At 40.1% G+C, this 17,631-nt stretch overlaps 1 protein-coding gene across 1 annotated transcript in view; it reads right to left on the reverse strand.

Annotated features, from left to right (window-relative positions):
* Cdk15 (cyclin dependent kinase 15) overlaps positions 1 to 17,631 on the reverse strand; it is a 93,226-nt gene that overhangs the window by 57,786 nt on the left and 17,809 nt on the right. The window contains exons 5-8 of the mRNA XM_048344950.1: positions 17,243 to 17,337; positions 16,445 to 16,507; positions 8,493 to 8,616; positions 6,828 to 6,948 (exon numbers count right to left, since the gene is read on the reverse strand). Of these exons, the coding sequence (XP_048200907.1) occupies positions 6,828 to 6,948; positions 8,493 to 8,616; positions 16,445 to 16,507; positions 17,243 to 17,337 (403 nt within the window). The remainder of the gene's footprint in view (positions 1 to 6,827; positions 6,949 to 8,492; positions 8,617 to 16,444; positions 16,508 to 17,242; positions 17,338 to 17,631) is intronic.

Genomic DNA, 17,631 nt, shown 5'->3' on the forward strand with positions numbered 1-17,631 from the left:
GGCCATATCCCCAGACCATAAACTACTAATTTTTTTAAGTAAGGGAATAAGTATCAAAAGGGAAATAAAGTAAAATGTAAGCAATGCCCTCTGAGTGGAGGGCAGGTTGATGGGGAAGACATGTCAGCTGGTGCTGATTATATCCCAGTGGTTACACTGGTAGGAGGTCATGAGGTTCACCACTTTATGCTTCTTAATCTCTACCAGCTCTTTCAGTCTTGACACTACTGACATTTTGTGCTGGAAAAGTCTTTGCTTGGGAGCTGTCTTTTCCATTACAAGATGTTGAACAGCATCCCATATCTCTCTCCCCTGTAGAGTACTAGTGACACCTCCTGCCCCTCAGCCATGACAATGAAAAATGTCTCCAGACATTGCAAAATATACACTGGGGAGCAAAACTGCCCCTGGTTGAGAATTATGAATCTACCTACATATTACATATGTGATTGAACATTTGAAATATTCTGCAATAAAACAAAATTCAAAATTGATAGGTAGAAGTTTCACTCTGTCAGTGAAACACAACCAGGAAGACATCATTAAGGGCTGCGCCTCCCTGAGTCTGCTGAAGGCCTTTGATGTGAAAGTGCCGAGCTGTGAGAGCTGACAGCTTCAGGGAGTTTTGACTAGCAGGTGATATTTCTAGAAATGGTATCTAGTATCAGAAACCTATGACTCATATACACTGGAGGAGAATTTCTGCAACCTTTCTCAATTCTTTGCAAAATCGAAAAGCTTAGGTTTGTCTTTTAGGGCACTGTTTAATTTTTTTTTTGCCAGTCCTGGGCCTTGGACTCAGGGCCTGAGCACTGTCCCTGGCTTCCTTTTGCTCAAGGCTAGCACTCTGCCACTTGAGCCACAGCGCCACTTCTGGCCGTTTTCTGTATATGTGGTGCTGGGGAATCGAACCCAGGGCCTCATGTATACGAGGCAAGCTCTCTTGCCACTAGGCCATATCCCCAGTCCCTGTTTAATTTTTTTAAAAAGAAAATTCCATTATTGATAGATTGATTGTGTGTGTGGTGGGGTGAGGGTGGGGTCCTGGGACTTGAAATCAGGACCTGGTGACTGCCCCTGAGCTTTTTTGCTAAAGATTAGCATCTTGACTGTCACCTCTGGACAGATCAACATGCCAAAAACTGAACAAAGAAACCACAGAACTAAGCAACTGCATAGACCAACTAGACTTAATCAACATCTACAGAATATTCCATCCAGCAACACCAGAATACACATTCTTTTCAGCAGCACATGGAACATTCTCCAAAATAGATCACATCTTAGGACACAAAGAAAATCTGTACAAATTCAGAAGTATCAAAACCATTCCCTGCAGTCTCTCAGACCACAATGGAATAAAATTAGAGCTCAACTCAAACAACTACCACAGAAAATCCTACAATTCATGGAGACTAAAGAACACACTGCTGAACCATCAGTGGGTCATTGAAGAAATTAGAACAGAAATTCAAATGTTTATGGAATTCAACCGAGAACACAAAGTACCAGCTCCTTTGGGACACAGCAAAGGCAGTACTCAGAGGAAAATTTATATCTCTGAGTGCCTACATCAACAAACTGGAGAAACAGCAACTCAACAACTTAAGGAAGCACCTTAATCTCCTCGAAAGAGAACAACAAGCCAAACCCCAAGTCAATAGACGGAAACGAATAATTCAAATCAAATCAGAATGAAATGAATTAGAGACAAAAAAAAAAAAAACAACCATTGAAAAAATCAACAAAACAAAGAGTTGGTTCTTTGAAAAAATTAACAAGATAGACAGACCCCTAGCAAACCTAGGCAGCACATCCAAATAAACAAGATCAGAGATGAAACAGGTAACATCACCACAGAAACAACCAAAATTCAGAACACAATAAGGGACTATTTTGCAAACCTTTATGCCAACAAATTCGAGAACCTGGAAGAAATGGATGATTTCCTAGAAAAAACTGATATCCCCAAACTCAACAATGAAGATTTAAACCTTCTAAACAGATCCATATCCAGCATTGAAATAGAAATGGCAACAAGTAATCTTCCATCCAAGAAAAGCCCAGGTCCAGACAAATTTACAGCAGAATTCTACAAGGCTTTCAAAACAGAACTCACACCAATATTTATCAAACTCTTCAATGAAATTGAAAGAGAAAATTCACTACCAGACACATTCTATGAAGCCAGTATAACCCTCATCCCCAAACCAGGCAGGGACTCATCACGGAAAGAGAACTATAGACTGATTTCCCTGATGAACATAGATGTAAAAATTCTCAGCAAAATTCTGGTCACTCGACTTCAACAGGTCATCAAAAAAATCATACACCATGATCAAACTGGATTCATCCCAGGGATGCAAAGTTGGTTCAATATATGTAAGTCAATTAATGTAATCCACCACATCAACCAAGGTAAAGAACCACATGGTTATATCTCTGGATGCGGAAAAGGCGTTTGATAAAATCCAGCACCCATTTATGCTGAAAGCCCTGGAAAAACTGGGATTCCAGGGAACACTCCTGAATATAATAAAGGCAGTTTATGACAAACCCACAGCAAGCATAATTCTAAACAGTGAAAAGCTAAAGCCGGGCTGGGGATATAGCCTAGTGGCAAGAGTGCCTGCCTCGGATACACGAGGCCCTAGGTTCGATTACCAAGCACCACATATACAGAAAATGGCCAGAAGCGGCGCTGTGGCTCAAGTGGCAGAGTGCTAGCCTTGAGCGGGAAGAAGCCAGGGACAGTGCTCAGGCCCTGAGTCCAAGGCCCAGGACTGGCCAAAAAAAAAAAAAAAAAAAAAAGCTAAAGCCATTCCCTTTAAAATCAGGAGCAAGATAGGGATGTCCGCTCTCTCCCTTTCTCTTCAAAATAGTACTAGAATTCCTAGCCAGAGCAATTAGGCAAGAAGAAAATATAAAGGGGATCCAAATAGGAAAAGATAAAGTTAAACTTTCTCTCTTTGCAGATGACATGATCCTATACCTAAACAACCCCAGAGACTCTACTCCCAAGCTATTAGAGCTGATCCAAAACTTTGGCAAAGTTGCAGGATATAAAATAAGCTCTCAAAAACCAATGGCCTTTCTATATGCTAATGACCCAAATGCCGAGGCTGAAATCAGGAAAGCAACTCCTTTTGCAATAGCCTCAAAAAACACAAAATACCTAGGAATAACCTTAACCAAAGAAGTGAAAGACCTCTATGATGAGAACTTTAAAAACATGAAAAATGAGGGCTGGGGATATAGCCTAGCGGCAAGAGTGCCTGCCTCGGATACACGAGGCCCTAGGTTCGAGTCCCCAGCACCACACATACAGAAAACGGCCAGAAGTGGCGCTGTGGCTCAAGTGGCAGAGTGCTAGCCTTGAGCGGGAAGAAGCCAGGGACAGTGCTCAGGCCCTGAGACCAAGGCCCAGGACTGGCCAAAAAAAAAAAAAAAAAAAAAAAAAAAAAACATGAAAAACGAAATTAAGGCAGAACTAAAGAAATGGAAAAACCTCCCATGCTCCTGGATTGGGAGGATTAATATAATCAAAATGGCAATATTGCCAAAGGCTATCTACAAATTCAATGCAATACCCATTAATATCCCAACACCATTTTTAAATGAAATAGAGGAAGCAATCCAGAAATTCATATGGAACAATAAAAGACCCAGAATAGCAAAAACAATCCTAAGCAGAAAGAAGAGTGCTAGAGGAATTACAATACCAAACTTCAAGCTGTATTATAAAACTATAGTAATAAAAACAGCTTGGTAATGGCACCGGAACAGGCCTGAAGACCAATGGAACAGAAGTGAAGATCCAGAAATGAACCCACAGAACTATGCCTACTTAATTTTTGATAAATGAGCTAAAAAAATAGGATGGAAGAAAGATAGCCTCTTTAATGGTGCTGGCAAAACTGGTTCAACACCTGCAACAAACTAAAACTAGATCCTTATATATCACCCTGCACCAAAATCAATTCCAAATGGGTCAAAGACCTCAAAATTAAAACAGATACCCTGAAAACACTAAAAGAAAGAGTAGGAGAAACACTTGGGTTCCTTGGCACAGGACGGAACTTCCTTAACAAAGATCCAGAAATGCTACAAAGTAAAGAAAGGATGTACAAATGGGACTGCATCAAACTGCAGAGCTTCTATAGGGCAAAGGACATAGCTCGCAAGATAAACAGAAAGCCCACAGATTGGGAAAAAATCTGTACCAGCCATACAATGGACAAAGGCCTCATATCTAAAATATATGCAGAACTAAAAAAAATACATTCCTCCAAAACAAAACCGCAAAGAACCAATAGCCCCCTCAACAAGTGGGCTAAAGATTTAAAAAGAGACTTCTCTGATGAGGAAATGAGAATGGCCAAGAGACATATGAAAAAGTGCTCTACATCACTGGCCATAAAAGAAATGAAAATCAAAACAACATTGAGATTCCATCTCACCCCAGTAAGAATGTCCTATATCAAGAAAGCTAACAATTATAAATGTTGGATGGGATGTGGCCAAAAGGGAACCCTACTTCATTGTTGGTGGGAATGTAAACTGGTTCAGCCACTCTGGAAAGCGGTATGGAGATTCCTCAAAAGGCTAAACATGGAGCTCCCCTATGACCCAGCAGCCCCACTTTTGGGCATCTACCCAAAAGACCACAAACAAGAACACACTAAAGCCACCAGCACAACAATGTTCATCGCAGCACAATTTGTCATAGCTAAAATATGGAGCCAACCCAGATGTTCCTCAGTAGATGAGTGGATCAGAAAATGTGGTACATATACACAATGGAATTTTATGCCTCTATCAGAAATAATGACATTGCCCCATTCGTAAGGAAATGGAAGAACTTGGAAAAAATTATACTAAGTGAAGTGAGCCAGACCCGAAGAAACATGGACTCTATGGTCTCCCTCATAGGGAATAATTAGCACAGGTTTAGGCTAGTCACAGCAGATGATCACAAGAGCCTAATAGCTATGCCCTTATGAACACATAAGATGATGCTAAGTGAAATGAACTCCATGTTATGGAAACAACTGTTATATCACTGTTGTAGTTACTTTCAACCTGCCATGTGAAACTGTAGCTTCTATTGTTGATGATCCTCTTGTATCCCCTTCCTGTGGTTGTACCTGCACTATCACTGTATCTTATCTGAGTACATTGGAAACTGTGTATACTGGTATTAGAACTAGGAAAGTGAAAGGGAATACCAAAATTGAGAGACACAGGATAAAAAGACAAATGACTACAAAAGCAATACTTGCAAAACTATTTGGTGTAAACCAACTGAACAACTCATGGGGAGAAAGGGAAACGGGGAAGGGGAGAAGGGAATGAGGGAGGAGGTAACAAACAGTACAAGAAATGTATCCAATGCCTAATATATGAAACTGTAACATCAGTTTGATAATAAAAAATAAAAATAAAATGTGATTACAGACGTCATGGCTTACATCTAAAAAAAAAAAAAAAAGATTAGCATCTTGTCACTCGAGCCACAGTTCCACTTCCAGCTCTTTTGGTTGTTAATTGGAAATAAGAGTCTCACAGGCTTTCTTGCCTGGGCTGGTCTTGAACTACGATCCTCAGATCTCAATCTCCTGAGTAGCTAAGATTACAGGTGTGAGCCACTGATTTTTAAAAAGAGAGCCTGTGTTTAAATTCCTTCCAAGGACTTAAAAGTGGTCTATGTATTGTACTAACCTAGAGGAATGAGCTACTGAAGTCATCACACATCTAGATGACTAGATAGATAAGATAGCTCCAGTGTGTTGTCTCCATTTGTTGTTCTCAATGACAAGTGCCTAAGGATTCTATATTCACTGTTATGGCCCATTAATCCAAGTGCTTCATCAGTTATGGGGTTCTTAACACTTGACTACAATCTCAACTAATCTCCGATGAGGAGAGTTTATTCCTTTCATTTTTTTAAAGTGTAGAAAGTGGCTACTTAGGAGGTTGATCTCTGAGGATCACAGTTCAAAGCTAGCCCAGGCAGGAAAGTCCATAAGACTCTTACCTCCACAAATACATGGAAGTGGAGCTGTGGCTCCACTTGTGGCTCAAGTGGTAGAGCACTAGCTTTAAGCAAAAGAGCTTATACACAGTGCCCAAGCTCTGAGTTCAAGCACTAGGACCAGCACAAAAACAAGAAAGAATTGGCATGATAGTTAGGTCTCCTGCACCTTGTTCTTTATACCTCTTTCACTAGGCTCTGAACTGTTTGTGCAGCTGTGTCTGTCTGTCTGTCTGTCTGTGGTTGGAGGGCCCTTTTTATTCCTCTAAGAACAAGGTATAGGCAGGGCGGGGAGGGGGAAGAAAAGACAAAGGACTAACTAAGGAGAAGCTCTAAGAAGAAGGTTCTGGTAGAAAGGGCATTGGACCTCTCTGGATATCAGTTTCTTTAGAGCTCAGAGAATGATTGTAAAAATCAAATGAGTTGGGCTGGGGATATGGCCTAGTGGCAAGAGTGCCTTCCTCGGATACACGAGGCCCTAGGTTCGATTCCCCAGCACCACATATACAGAAAACAGCCAGAAGCGGCGCTGTGGCTCAAGCGGCAGAGTGCTAGCCTTGAGCAAAAAGAAGCCAGGGACAGTGCTCAGGCCCCGAGTCCAAGGCCCAGGACTGGCAAAAAAAAAAAAAAAAAAAAAAAAAAAATCAAATGAGTTGTATATTTCAAAGCAGTTTGTTTCTATATGTAAATATTAGCAATTTTTCTTATTAGACTTATTATTAAAGTGCAATCCAGACAAGAAAGCCACTCTCACAGGGAGAAACACTCACACTGTTTTGGCACTAGCTCTTACCATATGTCCAGCTCAGAGGAATATTCAGTGGCTCCCAGCAAAGCATCAGGAGGCCGGTACCAGAGGGTGACAACTTCTGAAGAGTATGTCTGGCTAGGAATGGACTTGGCCCGAGCAAGACCTACCCAAAGGGAAAAACATAGAACTTATTATCTTGGGCCTTCCTAGGGACACATGATATCCTATACCAGGGAGAGTGTAATTGGGAGAGCAAACAACATTTAAATATGACACATATTTGAGGTGTTTTTATAGAAACCACTGAAATATCTTGACCCTGTGACATCAAGAGGATGTCTCAAAATGTGGCCTGCTTTGTAACTAGATGTGCCAGCCAAGTGTGGTCAGATGATTACATTCTTGCCTACATAGCATGAACAGAGTGACATGTGAACTTCCGGGTGAAGTGCTTAATGGAGGGGTTAAATATTCTGCATCTGTTTTCTCCTTCCCCAGAACTGTGATGAGCAGGAAGAGACAACCTCCTTGACATATGTAATTAGGAGCATATCTTAGGGAGAGTGATGCCACCTGACAAATAAAGCCAGAGTTGAGACATAACAGGGCCACCATAAGGATCTCATTGCTGAGGTGATAAAAAGTTAAGTTTCTAGAGCTTTCCACCTCTGTAATGTGTGTAGACATAGCTAAATGAACACAGATTTGGAGCCAATATGTCCCCCTCTCCATTTGGGTACCTCAGGAGCCCCCAAAGCCAATTTCATAGGAAAAGGATGGGCAGTGATCTAGTTATCGCAGTGTAACCTGGGATGATTTTTCTCTCAACTGCTCCTCCATAAAAGGAGAGCACCACTGTCAGTCACTTTTACTCTCACAGAATTATAGGACCTAGAACTGGGAAAAATCCAAACAGAGAAGTTCACTCCTTTGAGAACTAATAAATGAATGTCTGCTAAAGGTCTGTGTGTCAGAATGTAAGCTACTACCTCAGAATAAAGTCCTTCAGCCACAATATGACCATTTGATATCTGCCCAACAGGGAAAGCACTAGGCATACAATGATAAACAAAATTAGACCTCACCTGTCTCATAATGCTGATCGTCTAAGTAAAGGGGGAAAATCAGCTATATACAGCGATATCTATATCTATCTATCTAAATACACATATGCACACATGTATGTATGTATATTTGGGTAAATATAATTATAAACTACCAGTGCTAAAGTAGAAAGATATTGTGATAGGGAAATCTGTATCACTTTGCTGGGAAAACAGTCAAACTTTCACATTTAGGTGAGCAGGAACAAGCTTCCATTTTTTGCAGGAGACTCTAATACAGTCTGGGGTTAAGCTCTTTTTCCTGCTGTTCTGGGATAACCTTGATCTAGTCTGAGAATTTGTAATATCACTCAGATGAAGAGAAACCTACTAAGTACCCATCTGCTCTCCAAGTGTCTCTATATCAAAAGTGGACATGGCTTTGGACATCTGGCTAGATTGGATGCTGATGGAATCCTAAGAAGTTACCAAGCTCTCCCTCTTTCTTGCCTCACATTTCCTGTAGCGTAGTTTGATATCCTCACAAAGCATCATATTCCTAGGCCCCCAGTTTTCAAAGGCTAGGCTTTGTCAATACTTCAGACAAGTGCACACAAAAGCATTATTGTTCACCAGCCAGAAGGCGACTTGAGGAGTGACTTACCGAAATCAGCCAGTTTGAGCTCTCCCAGGTGACTGATGAGCAAGTTCTGAGGTTTCAGGTCTCTGTGAAGAACGTGTTGGTGGTGGATGTACGCCAGGCCCCGCAAAAGTTGAAACATGAAAAGCTGGAAGGAATGAACATTACTGAAGGACATTTGAGCTCCTATGTGTTGATTTCTCCTCTAAATCAGAAACAGTCATCTGAAAGAATACAGTGAAAGTGTCTCTTGAGAGACGAAAGAAAAGAAAAATTCCTCCCACTGGATGGAGGGAGGAAAAAGGACAAGGAAAATTAAGTAACTGGACTATATCTTAAACAAGGGATTCTGGCTTTTCTTGACATCTCATTTCCTTGATACTAAAAGAATTACCCTTCCTTAAAAATCTGAAGTGGAACTTTGAAGTTTCCTGAGAACACTAGTTCTTGATTTAGATGTGAAAAATATCTTTTTTTTTTTTCCTACTGATGATCTTGGCATATAAGATCAAAGTTGACCTGGAAACGATATTCTAAAGTTTATAACAGTTTTCCAGACTTTATGATAGGAAACCCTTTAAAATGCATAATACAAGAAAACTCAAGTAGGAAATATATCTTTAGATGGTATTAGGAAATAAAGCCATTGTTATCTTTATAAGCCTTTTTTTTCCCCCATTTTCCACCATTTACTCTTGTTATCAAAAATAGTTCAACTCTTCTTGCAGCCTTTATTTTTTCTTTCCTGTGGTTGAACTGCGCATGGGCATAGTCGCTGAACTTTTGTGCTCAAGGCTAGTGCTCTATCACTTGAGCCACAGCTCCGCTTCTGGCTTTTTGATAGTTAATTGGAGTTAAGAGTCTCATGGACTTTCCTGTTCTGGCTGGCTTTCAACTGAGATCCTCAAATCTGAGCCTTCTCAGTAACTAGGATTACAGGCTTGAGCTATAGCACCAGCCTTATCAACCTATTTTTAACGCCTTAAATTCAAAGTCAAAACCAGGGAAATAGGGCTGGGGATATAGCCTAGTGGCAAGAGTGCCTGCCTCGGATACACGAGGCCCTAGGTTCGATTCCCCAGCACCACATATACAGAAAACGGCCAGAAGCGGCGCTGTGGCTCAAGTGGCAGAGTACTACTAGCCTTGAGCGGGAAGAAGCCAGGGACAGTGCTCAGGCCCTGAGTCCAAGGCCCAGGACTGGCCAAAAAAAAAAAAAAAAAAAAAACCAGGGAAATATACAGTATAAATTAAGAGGAATGAAAGACCAAAAGAAATGAGCCCTCTCCAAAATATAAAATAGTAAAATTATAATAAAGGATAAACAGTAGGAGAAGAAAGAAGGGGGGATATATTCATATATTCTGGCCCTTGATTTAAAAATGCTTCATGTGATGATGAAGCGCCAAAACTAAAGGTATCATCATGTTCCCACCAACACTGAAGTTTAAGGATGAAAGAATGAATAGAGCTCTAAGTATCTCTTGCTATTTTTCAGAGCCCCTGGCATTGGAGACTTCAGACACCTACACTGATATTTATAAAGACTTGTGCCAACTGAGAATATAACCTGACAGTTTAGAGAAGAAAGATCCAGGCTTACATTCCTGGGGTCACTGGCAAAATGGCAGGCGAGAACCCTGAGGATAAATCCATTTTTCCCCCGTGGCATCTTGGAAACTAGGAACTTCAGAGCTGCCTAGGAATAGATTTGGCCTAACAATGATATAGAGACATGAGAGTCAAGCTCATTATGCAACAGAAGCAGGAACCTCAGGAGGTTACCTGCTGCACACAGCATACCTGCAGATGACTATGGAAGTTCCATGGTCCCACATCAAGTCCAAAATCATTTAAAATGATTGCGTCAGATGCTGGTGGCTCATGCTTGTAATCCTAGCTACTCAGGAGACTGAGATCCAGGGATCATGATTTGAAGTCAGCCTAAGCAGAAAAGTCTGTGAGACTCCATCTCCAATGAAGCAGCAACATGCCAGACTAGAGGCATGGCTCGAGTGATACTGTTCTAGCTGTGAGCAAGAAGGCTGAATGAAAGCCTGAGATTTGGAATTCAAATAAATAAATAAATAAATAAATAAAAATTCAAAATGTCAGAAATTTCTTAGGACTTCTGCGAATGCTCACTGACCCTATGAGTCTTCCTAATATTTTTGTCTTCTGAGGTTTCCAACACACACACACACACACACACACACACACACACACACACACACACACACACCTCATTTAACCACTCACTAAAACATTAAACAACCAAAGCATAAAACTGTTATATAGCATTTAAACCTCTCAGTTTGCTATAAATACAAATGTTCATAGAAAAGAAAATCTAAAGAACTCATTTAAACTCCAGCCAAAAGAAAAGATACCCTAGTATATCCTTAAAAATACGCTTTCCGATGAGAAGACCCTAAGGAAAGAGGGAGAAAAAGGCAAGTGAGAGACAGGGGCTACGAAGCCAGTGACCAGGGAAGAGTACAGCTTTGGAAGATAATTTGTCCTCAATTTATAGATGAGAAAAATCAGGGTTCAAGAGAACTAAAAATATTTTGGGGTGTGATGGTGCATGTCTGTAATACCAGGACTTGGGGTGTTGAATCAGCCTGGGCTATGTGGTTAAACTGACAAGAAAGAGGGAATGAGCTGGCTGAGTCAGAGACAGCTTCTTAGTGGATCAGCTTGAATCGCCTTTCATGCCCCAAATGTCAGCAATTCTAATTAGCAACACCTCCTCCCACCTTCCTGTTGCCCAGTTCCTCTCCTGCTCTGCATCTTCCAGTATTTGTAAGCTTGAGGCACTGCAGTGTTAAGGTATACATTTCACAGCCACACTCTTAAAATTGCAGGCCATGAAGACTAAACTCACCACTCACACACTCACTCTTTGACCCCCACAACCTGGGATCTTCCTTCATCAACTCCCCCATCATAACACAACCAAATCTCAGGACATTTTTTCCATTCAAGTTAAGTCAGCGGGCTTATTCTTTATTTACTCTTAATGGTGGGCAGACTCTTTCCAGAGAGGCTTCCCAGACCCCAGGGGTTATAGCAGTTTCCAACACAATCAGGTTCAGGAGGAACAAAACAATTCAACTGAGATAATGCCATCTGGGCTAGGAGTCTTTTAAAAACACAGTCTATTGCTTGACACCAGTGGCTCTTGACTGTAATTCTAGCTACTCAGGAGGCTGAAATCTGTGAATTGTTTGAATCCAGCCTAAGCAGGAAAGTCCATGAGACTCTTATCTCCAATTAACCACCAAAAAGCCAGAAGTGGAGCTGTGGCACAAGTGATAGAGTGCTAGTTTTGAGCAAAAAGTTCAGGGACAATGGCCAGGCATGATTTAAGCCCCAGGTATAGTGCATACACACACACAGACACACAGACACACACAGACACACAGACACACACACAGACACACACACAGACACACACACACACACAGAGACACACACACACACACACCCCAGAACAGAAAAACCCAAACCTTTCCACCCACCAGGGATTTTCCAACTTATTCTATTAGGAACCAGAAATAGGTTTCCTGCCTTCCTTGGTCATTTCTTAGAATGTATGTAAGCTTTAGCTATTGCTTGTCTCCTCGAGACTTATCTCCATCCTGAGTTGTGTTTCTTCTTTTTAAACCCAGTTTCTCTTTTCTTTCTCAGATCTTTTCACTCTTCCTTTTCCATTACTCAATCATGCTTTAAAACTCTCCAAAGTTAAATTCTAACATATTCCTTTCTAGTTCCTCTCAATTGACACATGAGTTCACTGCTTCTCCCTGAATCCTTAAGTGGATGCTGTTTTCCTCAAGTTTCCGCATAGCCTCTATCACTGAACAGTGAAATGTGCTGCCTTTCCTTCTCTAATACCACTCCAATTCTGTCACTCTCCAACCTGAGTTCTGGGTGTCCCTAAGATATTCATGCCATCCAGTTACATCTTCCTCCACCCCTGTTTTAGTTGTCATCTACTCACCTGCTTGTCACTATCTTTCTCTGAAGACTTGGGCCACAGCTGTTCATCGTGACACCAGTGCCCTTGAGACTAACTCTAGCCAACCTCCTCGACTCCTACAACCCACTTCTCGAGTCCACTTCAACCACTAAGTCCCATGATCACATGCTAGATCTTTCCAACCTGTGGAAATGTTTGTCCTCTGAAATCCAAGTTCACCTTCTTGTAGAAAGTGCTTCTGCTTTTGCAGTAATCATTTCATTCACATTTTTAAAAACTATGGTAACCAATGCTTTTTGCTACAAAATTGAAGCGATATCTCTAACTTCTATAGGCCCCAGTGTTTGAAACTTTCCTTTTTTCCACATTCCTCTGATTTTTTTTCTCCTACTCCTCTGATTTTCTTTTTATAGGCTCCACTTCTATCACTGCTATATAATATATTGCTTGCCTTAGGGCTCCTTCCTTGACCTTCTTTTCTTATTCTTCCACTACTCTCTCCTAGTCATCTTATTCCCATACATGGCTACAGTGAACAAGTGCATTCTAAATTTTTATTGTCAAACTGATGTACAGAGAGGTTACAGTTTCATACATTAGGCATTGGATACATTTCTTGTACTGTTTGTTACCTCCTCCCTCATTCCCCCCTCCACCTCCCCCTTTCCCTTTCCCCTCCATGAGTTGTTCAGTTCATTTACACCAAACAGTTTTGCAAGTATTGCTTTTGTAGTCATTTGTCTTTTTTACCCTGTGTCTCTTGATTTTGGTATTCCCTTTCAGTTTCCTAGTTCTAATACCAGTATACATGGTTTCCAGTATACTCAGATAAGATACAGAGATAGTGCAGGTACACTACAGGAAGGGGATACAAGAAGATCATCAATAATAGAAGCTGCGGTTACACATAGCACATTGGAAGTAATTACAACAGTGATATAACAATCGTTTCCATAACATGGAGTTCATTTCACTTAGCATCATCTTATGTGTTGATAAGGGTATAGCTATTGGGCTCTTGTGATCATCTGCTGTGACTTGCCTAAACCTGTATCTCAAAATCTTAACTCCAATTCAGATCTCTAGTCTGATCTTGAGTCCTACATCATCTGAAGGTCACCTGAACATCCCATAATCATCTCACTCAGCATGTCCAAAACAAAATTGACTATAAATATCCAAAATCCATTTTCTTCCTGTTCCTCTATCTCAGTGAATGTACAACCATTCATCTTACCACTCAAAGCCAAAGAAATTTGTGCTGACTTTTCCTTTACCCATCCATTCTGGCCTATTGATCACATATCTATCCCTTTTCCTCTATCGTCATCTCATATTGGTGTCACTGCTGTTCTCATCAGACTCACTATCAAGGCTGGAACTCAGCATTCAGGGAATAAGTAGCAGGATAGAAACATACCAGGAGAGTTGGAACTTGGGTATGCAGCTAGGTAGAAGAAACAAGTCATATGGTGGGTCAGGGGAGTATAATTTTTTTTATTTTGAAAAAGTATTTTCCTCTTTCCAATCCAAAAAGTACAAAAATACAAAAAACAATTTCCCTCTTGTTGAGATGGGGACTTGCTAACTTCTTGACTGAGTGGCTTTGAACAATGATCTTCTCAATCTTTGCCTCCTGAGTAGTTAATAATATAGGCACGAGCCACTGTACTATATATACATTTTTGTTTGCTTTGAGACAGAGTCTCACTGCATACCTTAATCTGTCCTTAAACTCACCGTGTAGCCGAGGATACCTGGAACTCATTGTCCTTTTGCCTCAGTTTCATCCTGAGTGCTAGGATCACATGTGTGAGCCATGACACTGAGATCTAGCATTAACACTGTTAATTCTACTCAAGGGTTACTGAATTAATTTTAGTTTTTGGAAGATACCATGCCTTTACTGACATTCATGCAGCTACATGGGCCGTGAGTTCATACAGCTTTTGTACTTATGGCTGCTGCTCTAGCACTTGAGCCATACCTCTAGCCAGCATTTTGCTGATTATATTGGAAATGTAATCCTATTGACTTTTCTCCCTGGGCTGGCTGTGATAGTTTTTTTTGCCCCCATCATTTGGAATTTTTCACAAATGTCCTGTCTCTTGGTTTTACAATAAGTCCCTTGTGCGAGAATTATGTGTTCTATATCTTTTTTATTCTTCTTTGCATTTGCTGGCACTGGTGTGTGTGAGTCACTCAAGCCTGCTAGGTCTTCCTCAGTTATTCTTTCTGCATCTGTTCTATTGACTCAAAAATCTCTAGTTTCTTTGCACTTACACACTCTCTTCACTTTCTAACTCAGATTAAATTGTCTTCACTTTCGACCTCGGGTTACTGTAGGGACAGCATCATCACTTTAATTCTTCTTGACAAGGTCTTCACCTTTCTTACTCAACTATCTTTTTTTCCTTATGTCTGATGACCTCTACCTCTGAATCAATCCAAATGTCCATCTTCTTCCACCCTCTATTCAAATTATTAAGCACTGCCTTAATAAGAAAAGAAAAGAAAATCCCATATCCAGGTGCCAGTGGTTCAACCTGTAATTCTAGCTTCTCAGGAGGCTGATATCTGAGGATCACAGTTTGAAGCCAGCCCTGACAGGAAATTCCATGAGACTCTCATCTCTAATAAATTATCAAAAAAGCCAGAAGTGGAGCTGTGGTTCAAGTAGATCACTAGCCTTGATCACAAAAGTCAAGGACAGTGCCCAGGGCCTGAATTCAAGCCCCTGAACTAGCACAAACAAACAAGCAAACAAAAAAAAATGCACACAGATAATATAATGATCTTCATTCTCACCAGGGTCCTTAACAGTCCTTCTGCTTTCCCTAGCTAGTTCTATCTTCCATTTTCTGCACAGCTATTTAATTTTTTTCTACTCTCCATAAGTTCTTGCCCTCAAACTTTTCTTTGCAAACTTTTGCCTCTAAGACTGCATTTAGGCCCTTCACTATGTATTCCTGTTATATTTCTACTTAACATAGCCATCTTACTTTACATTTTCCTGCTAACTATCTAACAAGTTCATATATCTTGTAGCCTTTTAACTTACTGAGAAGAAGGAACACAACTTTTTCATTATTGAAACCCCAGAACTCAATATAGCACTAAGTACTCAATAAATATTTCTTGGATGAATTAATAAATAAATTTATAAGTAAATATTTGTTAAATGAATAATTACATCATATATGAATCTCAGAGGGTTATTTTAGGAACCAATTAATGCCAATAAAACCAGAGGGAATGAAAAGCATGAAATATAAGTGGTTTCAAAAATTTATAACAGATGTATCATTACAGCTATTTAAGCGTTTATTATTTCTAATTACTGGAAGAATGGAATTTAGTCCCATATGTATAACAGGAGCAGCTAGAATAAACTATGCAAACTTTATCATGGACGACAACAGTCTGCCATAAAGAAGGTATTTATTTTGTAAGAGTCTAGCTTCATGTTTTCCTTTAATTTTAATTATGTATTTACTTATTTGTTTTTGTCATTGGTCATTGGGCTTGAACCAAGGTTTGGGCACTGTTCCTGAGCTCTTTTGCTCAGGGACTACCACTTTGAGCCACAGCTCCACTTCTGTTTTTCTGATGGTTAATCAAAGATAAGAGTCTCACAGACTTTCCTGCCTGGCCTGTCTTTGAACTGTGATCCTCAGATATTAGCTCCCTGAGTAGCTAGGATTATAGACATGAGCCACCAGCACCCAGCATGACTTTCATTTTAACATAATTCTTTTTTTATTGCTTTATATGTCTAAATATATATGTGTATGGGCAATGATTGACAGGTTTAGGCTGCCTAGAAAACAGCTAGACATTGCCCCATAGCTCAAGGAACTTAAAAAAATTATTTAGAGTATCAGTATGTATATCCTCTAGTGTCAGAGGACTTTGGCTTGTGTTGGCAGTCTGTTTGAAAATTCTTCAGTGGAAAGCAGGCTACAAGAGAGCCTGTCCTTAAAGTACTTACCCTGACATTGTGAGGATGAAGCCCTCCTGGATGCTGAGACATGTACTGTGCCAGATCCGTGTGCTAAACAAAGCAGCCGAGAAAGACAGGCAACACAGAGTGGGGTTAGTGGTGCTTGGATAGAGTCCTAATGCAAACCATAGACCTGACTGTCAAGAAATATGACAAAGTTATAGATTTAATTCACATTAAGATAGAAAAGGAAAATAACCAAGTTCTCTAAGCCCTGCTGTCAAGGTCAGGCAGTGAATTCTCCTAGCAGGTTGCTGGTAGAAGGAAGCTTGGCACAAACAAGAGATGCTCATTTCAATGACTGGCACCGAATGTGACAGAGGAATTTTTTTACTCTCAAAATGTCCTTGGAGGCAAGTCAAGAGTATACCTGATGGGTTTTTTTCCTGCTCATTTGAATCTTTTTTTCTTTTCAAAGGTACAAAATGAATTATTCTTTAGTAACCTTCCATACATTTTTGTTTATTGTCCATGAAAAATGTTAGGCTCTGCTCAGTTCTGATTAACACTATATTTTTTAAAGTGCAAACATTTCATGTTGAAATAAACTCAAAATTCTAGTCTATTATTGGTGGGGAACAGGACAGCAAAAAATAAAACACAAAACAGTAAAGAAGCAAGACTAAAAGGTGGTTGCAAAAACAATGTTTCTACTAATCACAATAATGAAAATTTCCATGATGCCACGTTGTAATGAAAGTTTTATCATGCCATAAAATATTAACAGATTCATTATATAAGCACCAGGCTTTTCCCTCATGTGTAAGAAAATGCCGGAGAACTCACCATGTATTCAAAAACGAATGTCAGTGTCTCTTTGGTGTGAACTATGTCATGCAAGAGGACGATATTGGCGTGCTTCAAACCCTTCAGTAGAGAAGCTAGAGAGATTAAATGAAATGTTAACTCAATCACTGATAGTGAAAGTATTGCTTTAAAATTATGAAGCAGTATTTATACTTCAAACATTTCAAATCAGGTATCCTGACTTTTTACAGCTGGAAGTAAGTCTCTTCTGAAAAGAATATTTAAAATGGCACAGGGTCTTCATTACTTTTCAAATGGTAAATCACTGCATTATACAACTTATTATTCATATAGGCTAGAGTGGTTGCAAAAAATATGTTTCCATTTACCTAATCAATTTCATTAGAGCACTTTGTGAATGCTCTTCC

This window comes from Perognathus longimembris, chromosome 4 (assembly GCF_023159225.1).
Source record: "Perognathus longimembris pacificus isolate PPM17 chromosome 4, ASM2315922v1, whole genome shotgun sequence".
Lineage (NCBI taxonomy): Eukaryota > Metazoa > Chordata > Mammalia > Rodentia > Heteromyidae > Perognathus > Perognathus longimembris.